General features: G+C 29.8%; 2 protein-coding genes across 3 annotated transcripts; one reads left to right on the plus strand and one right to left on the minus strand.

The window, feature by feature from the left end:
- Nucleotides 1-1,326: 1,326 nt before the first annotated feature.
- Nucleotides 1,327-3,801, minus strand: LOC105258063 (uronyl 2-sulfotransferase). The gene is made up of 6 exons (XM_011269123.3): nucleotides 3,619-3,801; nucleotides 2,756-2,956; nucleotides 2,392-2,552; nucleotides 2,193-2,261; nucleotides 1,852-2,012; nucleotides 1,327-1,665 (listed from the first exon to the last, which is right to left on the minus strand). Exons 1-6 carry the CDS (start codon nucleotides 3,799-3,801, stop codon nucleotides 1,520-1,522), a joined length of 921 nt encoding a protein of 306 aa, XP_011267425.3. The 3' UTR covers nucleotides 1,327-1,519.
- Nucleotides 3,802-7,405: 3,604 nt separating this feature from the next.
- Nucleotides 7,406-11,766, plus strand: LOC105258064 (protein kintoun). Of its 2 annotated transcripts, none has more exons than XM_025410938.1 (4): nucleotides 7,406-8,014; nucleotides 8,271-9,464; nucleotides 10,117-10,320; nucleotides 11,205-11,418. In XM_025410938.1, the coding sequence occupies exons 1-4, from the start codon at nucleotides 7,490-7,492 to the stop codon at nucleotides 11,247-11,249; spliced, it is 1,968 nt and encodes a 655-aa protein (XP_025266723.1). In that variant the 5' UTR covers nucleotides 7,406-7,489; the 3' UTR covers nucleotides 11,250-11,418. The 2 variants fall into 2 exon arrangements, with proteins under 2 accessions (XP_025266723.1, XP_019885188.1); XM_020029629.2 differs by having other exon boundaries at nucleotides 7,410-8,014; nucleotides 10,117-10,547; nucleotides 11,205-11,766.
- The last annotated feature ends 580 nt before the right edge of the window (nucleotides 11,767-12,346 follow it).

A 12,346-nucleotide genomic window follows, 5' to 3' on the forward strand; every position in this document is an offset into this window, starting at 1 on the left:
TTATCTTTAACTAGATAAAGAATACAAAGTATCTTTATTTTTATCTTAGATGAAAAATATATGTCATCTTATCTAAAAATTGTCTAAGATGACGTTTTCATTATGCAAAAAAGTTTTCCAGGCAAGCTTCTAAAAATCCATCTAAAATATCTAAAATATATTTTTTATATTATTATTATTAATATATTATAAATATATTATTATTATATTATTAATATATTATAAATATATTATAAATATAAATTAATAAATAAATATTTATCACATCATTTATATACCTTTTTGCTATTATTTAAATATTCTTTAGGAAAAGAGAAAAAATATGTGTTTATGATTTTAATATCCCATTTATAATCTGCGTCACATTTTTTACAAATATTTATAGTCTTCTAAAATAAACAAAAATATCTAGATAATTATCTAGATTATCACAATAATTATCTCATCTTTCATCTAGATTAAGTAAAAGCAAAATCATCTTTTATTCTCTCATCTAAGTTAAATTTACAGATTTTTATCTTTATCTTTATCTAGATAATTTTGAAAGATTTTGATCTTTATCTTTATCTAAATAATTTTGAAATTATCTACAGCAAATACTGCTCACAGAGAATTTAAACTTTATCTTAGTTTATTTTTATTATGTTCGTTTATGGTGTTCGTTATAAAAGGACAAGCATATTTCTCTTTATAGGATGTAAAAAAATCTGACAAATTTTTAATATGACGACTGAAATAATACTCAGAAATGTGTTCCATTTTACTTTATATTCTTACTCTCATACTATTTCTCGTATGAAGGATCTCGCGTTTAAATCATGAGATACATCATTTTATGATTATATGCGATATGGTTCATCTTCCTTTCCTTATCAGGATATTGGCCAAAATAAAATATTTAAGATTTGAAATCCTATTTCTCGATCAACTGAGAAGATTTATGAAACAGTTTCTAAACAAATTTACTGTTTCATTTATTGTCACAAAGAATAACCAGGTTCTGAACATTTTTCTTATAATAAGAAATTATTTTTATTTTTTTTTTAATCGGATAATATATAAAATAAATTTATTAAAATAATTTAAAATTATAAAATATACATATAAAACTTTTAAGTTTTAATTATTCTATTTACAAGTGATGTAACAAAGAAGTTATTTTTATTCATTATTGATATAGATGGTGTTAAACATTGTTTATACGTATAGACGTAAACTATTATAGTTGAAGGGATGAATGCCCATTTTGATTAGAACTGATTGACTTAATTAGTAATTAAATATATATAGTAATTAAATATATATACTACATTATGATTTTTCGTCTATTTTATGTAAATCTGTATGCTCGTAATGTTCCTCAGCATTGCTATCTCACTATTCATATTAGGCCATGTAAGAAAAAAGAATATTTATCCTGCGTATTATTATAGAAAACTTTTCATAATAAAGGCAATATTTGACCTCTCCAATTTTACATTACGATTGCAATCGATTTTACTGGGCTCTACTGCAGTATTCAATCGTCGTTGTTAAAAGTTTTGTTGAGAAGTCGAGATTTTAACCATTGATAAAATTCCACTTCTTGCGCAAGAACTCTTCTCAAGGATGCATCTTTAATTCGTAGTTTTAAAGTTACCAAAGTGGGTAGAGTCTCTTTAGATCCTGTATGTAAGAAATAATATACGAAATAATATAACGAAATAATATAATGTAATGGTAAAAATAAAGACAATTTTATTTCGATAAAAATATTACAATAGATGCAATAGAATATTATAATAGTTAGAAAATTATCATAGTTAGAAAAATAAAAATCGATATTAAAGATATTTACACAAATATACTTACGAAATTGATTATAGATATTAATAGCACCATTAAAAAAATAGGGAAACTCGGTTGCGAACGCATTCAGCGATTCCTCCATATAATCCAATATGCCAACAACGGGATACCATCGAATAACATTTGCTTTAGCGCGTTCTAACGCCCACGTGTTATTTCGTTCCCTGGAGAGAAACAACATATATAACATAAAAATCAATAACAGTTAATATCTATCGTATTTTTTCGCAAAAATACTCATTTTTCTTAATCAACATTTAAATAAATTAACAGAGAAATGCAATATATTATGTAAAATTTGTGCAATGACGTTTATTTAAAAAAATCAACAAGAATATACTTACATGCAGCGCGGTTCCTGTCCACAAAAATGTGATATAGCTCCGTGATAAAGCATGCTCTCTTTTCCTTTCCTGTATTAGAATCACACCAAAGTAATATCGTTATTTCAATGTAATATTCTGGCGCCTTTAATACATTTCTCTCTTTTTTTTTCCTAAAAAAAAATAAACAATTTTTAAGAATGAAAAATTATAATTATACCATTGCCAAATTCGTGGATCCAAAGGGTCTCTCACTAAAGATATAAAAGTAGGTCCTTGACGTCCAAATGCCGAAAAATTTAGAAATTTTACGTCTCCATCGAAAGTTAAGGGAATAGCTTCTTGTCTGATGATATTTATAACTTCTTCCACTAATAATTCCTGCGAAATTAAGGACATTCTTATTATTATAATAGAAACAAATTGATTTGCATTTTTACTTGCAAATTTTATCAAATTAATTATAAAGAAAAAATTTTTTTTAATTAATTTTTTTTAATTAAAAGATTTGTTAAAAATATCAACAAGAATAAATTACTAAAATTTGGAAATTTTTTCCAAGGATAGAAAGAAAGAGAGCTAACCTGTTGTAAAGCCGATAAAAATCCGTAATCACTCGTTGGTAGACGTATATGTTTAAAAGCGTTATATCCTTGTAAACGTTGAAGAATCAGTACCATCAATTCGGCGCCTGTACCAGGTATGCGTGTCAGCATAAGAACGTGTTTGTATTTATACGGAATGTCACCCAATTCGGCGAGGGAAGGTGTGACATATCGACGTGTCTGTTTGAGATATAATTAAAATATAATCATGTAAATCATTATTTTATACAAATGTTATATTTTGCAACGTAAAAGAATTTTTTAACATTTTATCTCTTGCAACGTAAAAGAATTTTTTAACATTTTATTTCTTGTTTTTAGGTGAAAGATATAAAAATAATTATTTATAATTAATTATACGCGATGTTCGATTTTATGATGATCGAGTAGGAGATGGGTTTCTGTTGCATCGTGTTTAAACTCGCGGAGAATGCATTCTCCATGTATTACGTAAACACAAATCATTCTTAATATACGTTGCTGAGAAAGATGCATTCGCTGCTTTGAAGCGCTCAATAATTAGATGCAAATTAAAGCAAGAGACATTCTCTAATGCGCGCCTTAATTTGGTATTATACGTATTCTAGTCTTTGAAGATTAAATATTTTCTTAATAAAAGTCTGCAAAATTTTAGCAAATTTTTGCAAATTTTATTTATATTTTTATTTTATTTTCATTTTATTTGTATTATATTTCTATTACATTTTTATTTTATTTTTATTTATATTTTTATTTTATATTTTTATTTTATTTATATATTTTTATTTTATTGAAATAAATTGAAAAATTGAACGCGATTCGCAATCGGCGATTTGATTTTAATCGATATTGTGTAATTTCACCTGGCTGCGAGCGATCCATCGATCATCGACACGTGATTCTTCGTGACGTTTTTTGAATGAGCTACGTTTTTCAGTGACACTCGAGAGTTCAAGCAGATCCACAGACGACCTCGCGTTTAAAGCGATAAAAACCATTGTCAGACACATTGGAAGCAAAAACAGAAAACCGCGTTTCCGACGCATTTTTTAATTTTTAATCGATTATTTTTATTAAGACGAATATTATAATATATAACAAATATTACAAATATTTTTATTAATACGTCGTATCTTATTTACGATATAATTTTATTTGTGGACATTTTTTTTCTTTTCGAAAAAAAAAACCGGTAGATCAATTGAGATTAAGAGTAAGTACTGACTCTGCCGAGTAACTGAGGAGAATGTTAGTGGGTCAGGCTCTCCGCAAACTGCATGATCCCCACATCTTCGTTGTAGCCTACGACCCCCACCGATCGGGTGAAACGCAACATTTCACTTTCCAACACGTATTTGTATAAACGCCTTGGCTCGTCTACAACTAATGTCTAGAAATATCCTTTTCATTCTAACATTGAACAATGTATATATTATAAATATCATTGAAATATCTTACGTGCCACAGTTTCGAGTCTTGAGAATAATCGAGTGTCTCGACGAAAGGTCAGGAAATAACAACTATCTGAAAAAAAACGGAGCTTGACATTTTTATTTCTACATCTTAAAGATTCAATTGCGCACAGATATGTCCTAACAATTGCACCATAAAATTGCTTATTCGGTGACTTTTTTAGTGTAGTGATCCTTGTTTAAGGATGTTTTGTATTGTACAATTCCAGCAAAAAGTAGCTGAAAATCAATATTGACGAATATTCACTTGGTATATTTTGAGTGTTGTGAGAAATGAGTATTATTTGAGAAATTGTGTGGAATATTACAATTTAATCTTAGCTACAGTGCAGAGATGTATTTTTTAATATTTATTGCGTTTTTACTGAAATATTCCGAATTTTGTTCATCGAAATGATTAACTTTTGGCAGAAAATTTCGCCTTGTGACAGATACATGGCTAACTTCATTAAATTATATTTAATATATTTTTAACCAGTTAATACTTGTATAATATTATTTGACTAAATATTTCCCCTGTATCTAAACTTTTGTAAATTTTAAACAAATTCTGAATATTATTTCCATGTGTTTTTGTCATTTGAATCGACGTGGTTATACGTTTTTTATAAGAACACATGTTAATTCGGTGCAAATTAAAATCCTTATAACTTGTGAACGCTTTAGTGAATCGAATAAAAATTGTACTGAAGATTCTAAATATATGTAAGGACATTCTGTAAAATTTTCATTAAATTCTCAATATTTTGAAAATAGGTACAAAACATCCTTCACCAGTTCACTGGTAATGGCCCATATGTGGCCAAAAAAAAGCCACAACTGGTAATGGTCCAAATATGTCCACTATGAATAACTTTGCCAATTTTCAACGAATTTGCACAAAACTTACATACATCCATATTTTTCGGGTCGCTAATGACAAATTTGGGATCGAAATTTTAAAATTCAAATCATGACGGATTTAGTATGGTGAATTAATTTTGTTATTCTATTATTATATTTGTTATTCCATTAGAGGAGATTCAAATTCGATATGTTCAAGTTTGAATGTCTTGAACTAATCTGTTATTTGCGATCAAAAAACGTACCGAGTATGATATATTTCAATAATGCAATATCAAAATTAATCACTAGAAACCGCACTGAGAAAAATCGTTTGATTGTACCAACAAGACATATATGATTGAAGGCATTTTGGGTAAATCAAACAAGAATTTCTAGTTATCATGATAAGACTCGATTTTTATAACTAGAACGTTTAATAGATTTTACTATTTTAAGGATTTGGTTAGTATTTTCTGGTTGGATCTATAAAATTTCTTGCTACATTAATTTCTTTGCTTGCTAGGCGGCGAGTCACTCTTAACTTAACTCGTATTCAATATTTGCCATAAAATGTATATAAAGAACTAGTATTAATATTAAATCCAAAGTATATTTTTTTTCTCTTACGAACAGTAGTGTCAGAAAGAGGACGCTAGCTCTCTGATTGTGCGTGTTTGAACTGCATTCTCTTCTTGCATTACTGTTTATCAGTTTAATTTCTAACAAACTGAATTTAAAATAATTTATTCAATAATCTGGATTGAATTTATCTAATAATTTTGTTGAAATTCAGAATAATAAACAGACTTTTGAGATTAAATGGAAAAAAATTTTAGACGCCTTGATGCTGGCGAGTTTAGTATTATTAACCAGAAAATTTGGTAAATTTAACAGGAAGAAATTGATCAGATTCATCTGGTAATTCCTACAAGAATTCTGTCCATTTTCCAACAAACATACTGGTTGAATCTATCAGAATTCTAATTAATGCAATCAGATTTTTTTTCAGTACACTGTTTATCAGTTTAATTTCTAACTAACTGAATTTAAAATAATTTATTCAATAATTTGGATTGAATTTATCCAATAATCTTGTTGGAATTCAGAATATTAAACAGACTTTTGAGATTAAACAAAAAAAATTTTAGACGACTTGCTGGCGAGTTTAGTATTATTAACCAGAAAATTTAATAAATTTAACAGGAAGAAATTAATCAGATTCATTTGGTAATTCCTACAAGAATTTTGGTTTGTCCATTTTCCAACAGACATACATGTTAAAAAACATTTTGTATTTCTGTTAAAATTTTCTCGTGTAAAAATTTTTGTGTTAAATTTTTAACATACTCTTATGTTAATGTAATATATTATCGTTGCGTTATTTTGACATTTCTGCGTTGAGTTAGTATTCACCGTTTCTAAGAGTTAAAACAACACAATTAATATGGAAATGTACGAATTTTTGATGAAATATGTTATATGTTATATTACATATATTGTCATATGTTATATACAACATATGTTATATGTTAAAATTAACAGATAAATTGTGTTATTTTTCTCTCTATAACAGTTTCCATATGTTAAATCGACATATCTCTTCTGTTATTTATCATAAAAATGTAAGAATAACATTTTCTTTTAATTAAATTTAACATTATAAATACGTTAATTTAACATAAATTTTATTTCCAGATAAAGTTTAAGTGTTATATTTTTGTGTTAATTTTTAAACATATTACTTATGTTATTTATTTACATATTTGCCTTCTGTTAAATTAAACTTAGAGTGGATAAATTCACATTAAAATTAGAGTGGATAAATTGGGACATGCGAAATATGTTAAATTTAACACAAAATTTTTTACTGTATACTGATTGAATCTACCAGAATTCTAATTAATGTAACCAGATTTTTTTCTCAGTGCGCCATATTGGATCTGCCAGTTTAAATTTTGCAATTTTGTCTATAATAGATTCATCATAAGAGCCTCAAAAAATGCGAACATATCGAATTTGATCTTCTCCATAATGAAATAAGATTAGTCCACCATATTGGATTCGCCATTTTGAATTTTGAAATTTCGACCTGGATTCTTCAGCAGCAACGCAAAAAACCCCTTATAAATAAACTTTCGCGTAAAATACGAATTTATTTGCTCTCACCAGTTTCGACAAACGTTGATCTCGAATGTACCAGTGAACTGGTTAATCCACGATGGAACGAAAGCGGAGATACACCCGTTCGACCGTTTGACGTTTGACGTATCGCGCGTTCAAAAGACGCCGCGCCGCGGCTGTCAAACGTCACAGCCGGTGCGGAGACCGGCCGGTGCGGTGGCGCCTGCTGTCCACGTGTTTACACGCTCTTGGTGATCCCTCTACCTACCTATCTACGGATGGGTCTATATTTGTAAACACGAGAGCAACGGGTAAGATGGATGTATACGAGTCGCGGAAGAAGGATTGGGAGGATTTGGAAGTGTCGCGCGAGGAATTGGACAACATAACCGAGTGCCTGAAGAAGGAGGAATTCCGCAAATTGCTAATCGAGTACGCGGAGGAGGTGTCCGATCCGGATAACAAGAGGATCTACGAGAGGGAGATCGCGCAGCTCGAGAAGGAACGAGGCGTTGATGTGACGTTTGTCAACCCCGAGCCCGGTTACGTCATAAAGACCAGCGTGAACGGTGACAGGAAGTGTTTCCTCAACATCAGCAAGAACACGGTCGTCGGTCGGCCCACCAGTCAGCCCTCCTACGAGCAAGGCCACCGCGGTCTGCAGTGGTCCATTCCGTATACGTTGATACCGCCACGCGATGACTTCGACAAGAAAAACGTGCGATGCACGGTATTCGACGTGGTTTTTCACCCGGATACCATTTACCTGGCGTCCAAAAATGCCCGATTCCGCGAGATCGTCAATAACACAGCGATGGATGGTGTGGAAAATAACTTTAAGGTTTATACTCACTTAAGATACAGCGCGTCACATTTTTTTTTTCCAATAACATATTGTTATGCATATAAAATTATAAAGTAACATATAAAATACATATAAAATACATATAAAATATATAAATAATATAAATAATATAAAATAATATAAATATAAAATACATATAAAATACATATAAAATTATAAAATAACAAAATACATATAAAATACATATAAAATAATAAAATAACATATTGTTATTTTTGTGGGTTTTTGTTAGGTGAAATTGGACAGGAAGAATCTCAAGTTTCCCAAGATCAGCTTCAAAGGAATAACTCATCCCACAGTGATCAGGAAACCATCGAAGGAGCCGCCAAAGGAGCCGCTGGATATAGAGCCAGAAATCTATCAGAAGCTAATGTCAAGCTACGACGAAAGTCGCGAGAGTCAGTTAAAAGGGAGAGAGGAAAAAGCGCAGCGTGCTCCACCAGTTACTACTTATTACAAGAACAAGCAGAGTGAATCCATGGATGAGAAATATGTTATTCCTAAATTTTCTGTAAAGCATCAGTTTGATGTAGAAATGGAAGATTTTGTTTTAAGTAAAGATGCAAAGATGTATGCTACAATTCCAAAAAAATTTGTGCTTACTATTGATCTGCCTTTATTGAAAAGTGCTAGTGACTCGACACTCGATATACATGAACAGTCTCTTACCTTGAAAAGTGAGAAGCCTGCAAAGTATCTGCTGGAACTTCCGTTACCGTATCCTGTAGATGGAGATAATGGAAATGCTAAATTTGATGCAAAGTATAAGAAATTAATTGTGACTTTACCAGTCATTCGACCCTCGATAACAACAATGGATAGCATAGATAGGCCAGACAGCGGAGTTGATAGTGATCAGAGTAGTCCTGTACCGATAGCATCTAAAGATGATGAAAACGATTTACCTAAAATAGAGTTAGTGAAGGAATATGAAAACCTGTCTAAAAATTTAGAATTTGAAGAAACGAGTGATATAGATAAAAGTGAAGATACTGCGTTACGGACATGTAATGTGACAGAAATTATCGATGCATTTATGAATCCTAATATTAAATACAATTTTCCTCCATACTCTTGTAATATTTACAATAATCAGTTAGCTGTTACGATAAATGTAAAAAATGTCAATCCTGATGAAATATGTCACAAAATTTTAGATAATAACGCAGGGATACATATCTTATTGACATCTATAGGTGCTGGTTTTTTTGCACAATATTATTCATTATGTCTTAAGATAGAAGATGGTTGTATTGAACCAGAAACACTTTCAATTGAACCATGGGACAATAATGTCGTGTTTAGCATAACGGTGCGGAATATTGAGAATGTAACACAATATTTTGTTGGTGTGGACATGGAATTTATGGAAGCAAAGGATCTCCCTACTACAGCTTCATTTACAAACAAGTTCAAGGAATTAATGGTAATATAAAATACATTAATATATTTTATATTAATTAATTAAAATACATTAATTAAAATACATTAATATAAAATACATTAAACATATATTTGTAAATACAGGGTGGCCCCGAACGTTCCAGCCAGACTTTGAGATCTTACAGGAAATTTAATTCTGAACAAAAAATTTTCTATAAACATGGGTCGAAAAATGCTTCCTTAAGAAGTTATAGCTCAAAAATTTCTGATGAAGGAAGAGCAAAAGGTGAAAAGAAAATGAAATAAAAAGAAAATGAAACTAAATAAATTTCTTGAAAAAAACGATAAAAATAAAAAATAAAAATCTTTTTCTTTTATGAAAATAAAATAATTTTTTTTTAACTAATTTTTATTTTATTTTCATAAAAGAAAAAGATTTTTATTTTTATCGTTTTCTTTAAGAAATTTAGTTTCATTTCTTTTTATTTCATTTTCTTTTCACCTTTTGCTCTTCCTTCATCAGATGTTTTTGAGCGATTACTTCTTAAGGAAGCATTTTTCGACCCATGTTTATAGGAAGTTTTTTGTTCAGAATTAAATTTCCTATAAGATCTCCAAGTCTGGCTGGAACGTTCGGGGCCACCCTGTATATAAGATAGTTTACATTAATAAATCATTATTATGATTTTGTACAGGCTTGTACGGATGATGAACAGATGGAGAGACAATTTTCTGTACAGCCGGAAGGTGATAGCATTGTTATAGATATTCGTTCAAATCAGCAGGATTCTGATGATGACGAAGAGCAGGAAAACGTAAAAATGATAAAACAACAGCAAAAGAAAATGCATACAATCGAAAAAGCTAGATCAGTCTCGGAAAGCAGCGGAGATGAATTGGCAAGTAGTAATAGTAGTGTGAGATCCTCGAAAGGGATATTAAAGTCACGTCGTATCCGTGATTTCTCGCGTTCCATGTCCGAGTCAAGTGCCGACGAAAATAGCCTTCCTGCATCGTGCACGGATTATCATTATGATTTCACACACGATGTTAATTCTGAATCGGATTGTTCCAGTTTAAAAAAGACTGTACGATTTAATGACGTAGTATCACGACAATTATACAGGTATTATAATGCAAAGAAATCAACAATTATCCAGGATGTCTACTCCCCGGAAAACATGAAACATATGAAATTTTCAGAATTTCTCTTATATCTGGAAAAATCAGGGAATTCTCAGAATTTTATTGGAACTCGGGGAATTTTCCCAAAAAAATTTCTAATAATGTAAATAGTCGGCAAGCCAATTATAAATGCGTTTAAAATGTAAATATCTAGTCATATTTATATATTTTAACAAAATATTGAATATGTAAGTACTTTATTATAGTTTTTCGTGATAAAATGAAAAATATTACGCAACTGAAAAAATTATCTTACAACCCTAACAGCACACATGTCCGAAAGATGTCCAAAGGATATCCATAGGATATCCCGATCTCCTATGGATATCCTTTGGACATCTTTCGGACATGTGTGCTGTTAGGGAAGTTATGTCTTCTGAAATATTCTCTTTAATAGAATTTTAAATAAATATTCTCGCATATTGGAATTTTAAATTAACTTAAGATTTTCTAACAAATATTTTAAACAAACTTGAAAGATCGGGGAATTTTCAGAGAATTTTTTTACAAGATTGATTTGAGTAGACACCCTGTTATTTCTTTTTGATTAAAAATTATATTAATAAACTCTCATTCAATTTAATTATAATTTTTTTAGGTCCAATTCAAGTATTCTTGGACAGAGAAAGAAGAATCAACGTAAATTGCGAAATAAGAAACGCGCGCATGATCGTCGAATGAGCGAAAGTGAGAATTCTGAAACCGAAGAACGAGACAAATACAAAACACATTACAAACGTTCGCCAAACGAAGAAACTTCGGAAATTGTGAAACCTATACTTGCTCGAGACAAACAGTCTCAACAACAAAGAACCGCTAATATCGAAATTGCGAAATCAAAAACGGATGATAAACATTCTTTGCATCAGCGTAGTAAATCTAATTTCGAGGAAAAATTTACCGAAGATGTTCAAGTCGATGCTTCAAATAATGCCACGAAGGATGCAGTTCAATTGGAATTTAAAAATGATTTAATATTTGACCTCGATATGTAGATTTAGATATAATACGAGATTAATTATGCATAATTGTGATTACATATATAAAGCTAGTAGTTTCAGGATTAGTATTAAAATTGCTTAGATGGGGGAATAATTTTCTAGTATTAGAGAAGATTAAATAATTAAGAAAATAGGATGAATCAAAATTGTTAATATATCTTTAAATAATTGACATATATTAGTAGTAAATATAGCATTAAAAGTAATTTAAATCAGTTTATTAAATTTTTGCTTAATATATAAAATGTATAACAAATCTCGAAAAATGATTGTTGAGTTATATTGATAGTGGCGATGTGTGAGATATTTTTAATCGGAATCTTTAAAATTACAGCTTGAATTGTCACTGAATCGATTTCAGGAAAAGAATATAAATTCTCTTTTCATGCCTGTTGAATATTACTGCCGTACAATATATGTGATTTTTATGCAGATAATGCTTGATGAAATCAAGAATAAATAGAGATAAGTTGCAGATACTTTATGATAGAATTATATATAATTTTAATTGAAATTGTATCATGTGCATTTATGTAAAAGTATATTTAGTTCATGTAATACAAAGTGCTTTATAAAGCATATATATGAATATACAGATTGCAACAAACGCTTGTCAAAAGATATATATGTATATGGTGATAAAAATACGGTTCTGTTTCGATAATTGTTAATTATGTGGCGCAGAAAAAATTTTTGGTGCCTAACTCTAATTATCTAAGTCATTATATTATCGAAAGTC

The sequence above is a fragment of the Camponotus floridanus genome, unplaced genomic scaffold (assembly GCF_003227725.1).
Source record: "Camponotus floridanus strain SB8 unplaced genomic scaffold, Cflo_v7.5 scaffold36, whole genome shotgun sequence".
Classification (NCBI taxonomy): Eukaryota; Metazoa; Arthropoda; class Insecta; order Hymenoptera; family Formicidae; genus Camponotus; species Camponotus floridanus.

Bases quoted from the DNA above. Each gene is read 5' to 3' on its own strand.
- LOC105258063 (XM_011269123.3), bottom strand. From the start codon at position 3,801: ATGCGTCGGAAACGCGGTTTTCTGTTTTTGCTTCCAATGTGTCTGACA. The intron at 2,262-2,391 runs GTATAATTATAA...ATTCTAATACAG, and splicing joins GATCCACGAATTTGGCAATG to GAAAGGAAAAGAGAGCATGC. The intron at 2,013-2,192 runs GTAAGTATATTC...GTTTCTCTCCAG, and splicing joins GGACAGGAACCGCGCTGCAT to GGAACGAAATAACACGTGGG.
- LOC105258064 (XM_020029629.2), top strand. From the start codon at position 7,490: ATGGATGTATACGAGTCGCGGAAGAAGGATTGGGAGGATTTGGAAGTG. The intron at 8,015-8,270 runs GTTTATACTCAC...GGTTTTTGTTAG, and splicing joins GTGTGGAAAATAACTTTAAG to GTGAAATTGGACAGGAAGAA. The intron at 10,548-11,204 runs GTATTATAATGC...TAATTTTTTTAG, and splicing joins GTATCACGACAATTATACAG to GTCCAATTCAAGTATTCTTG.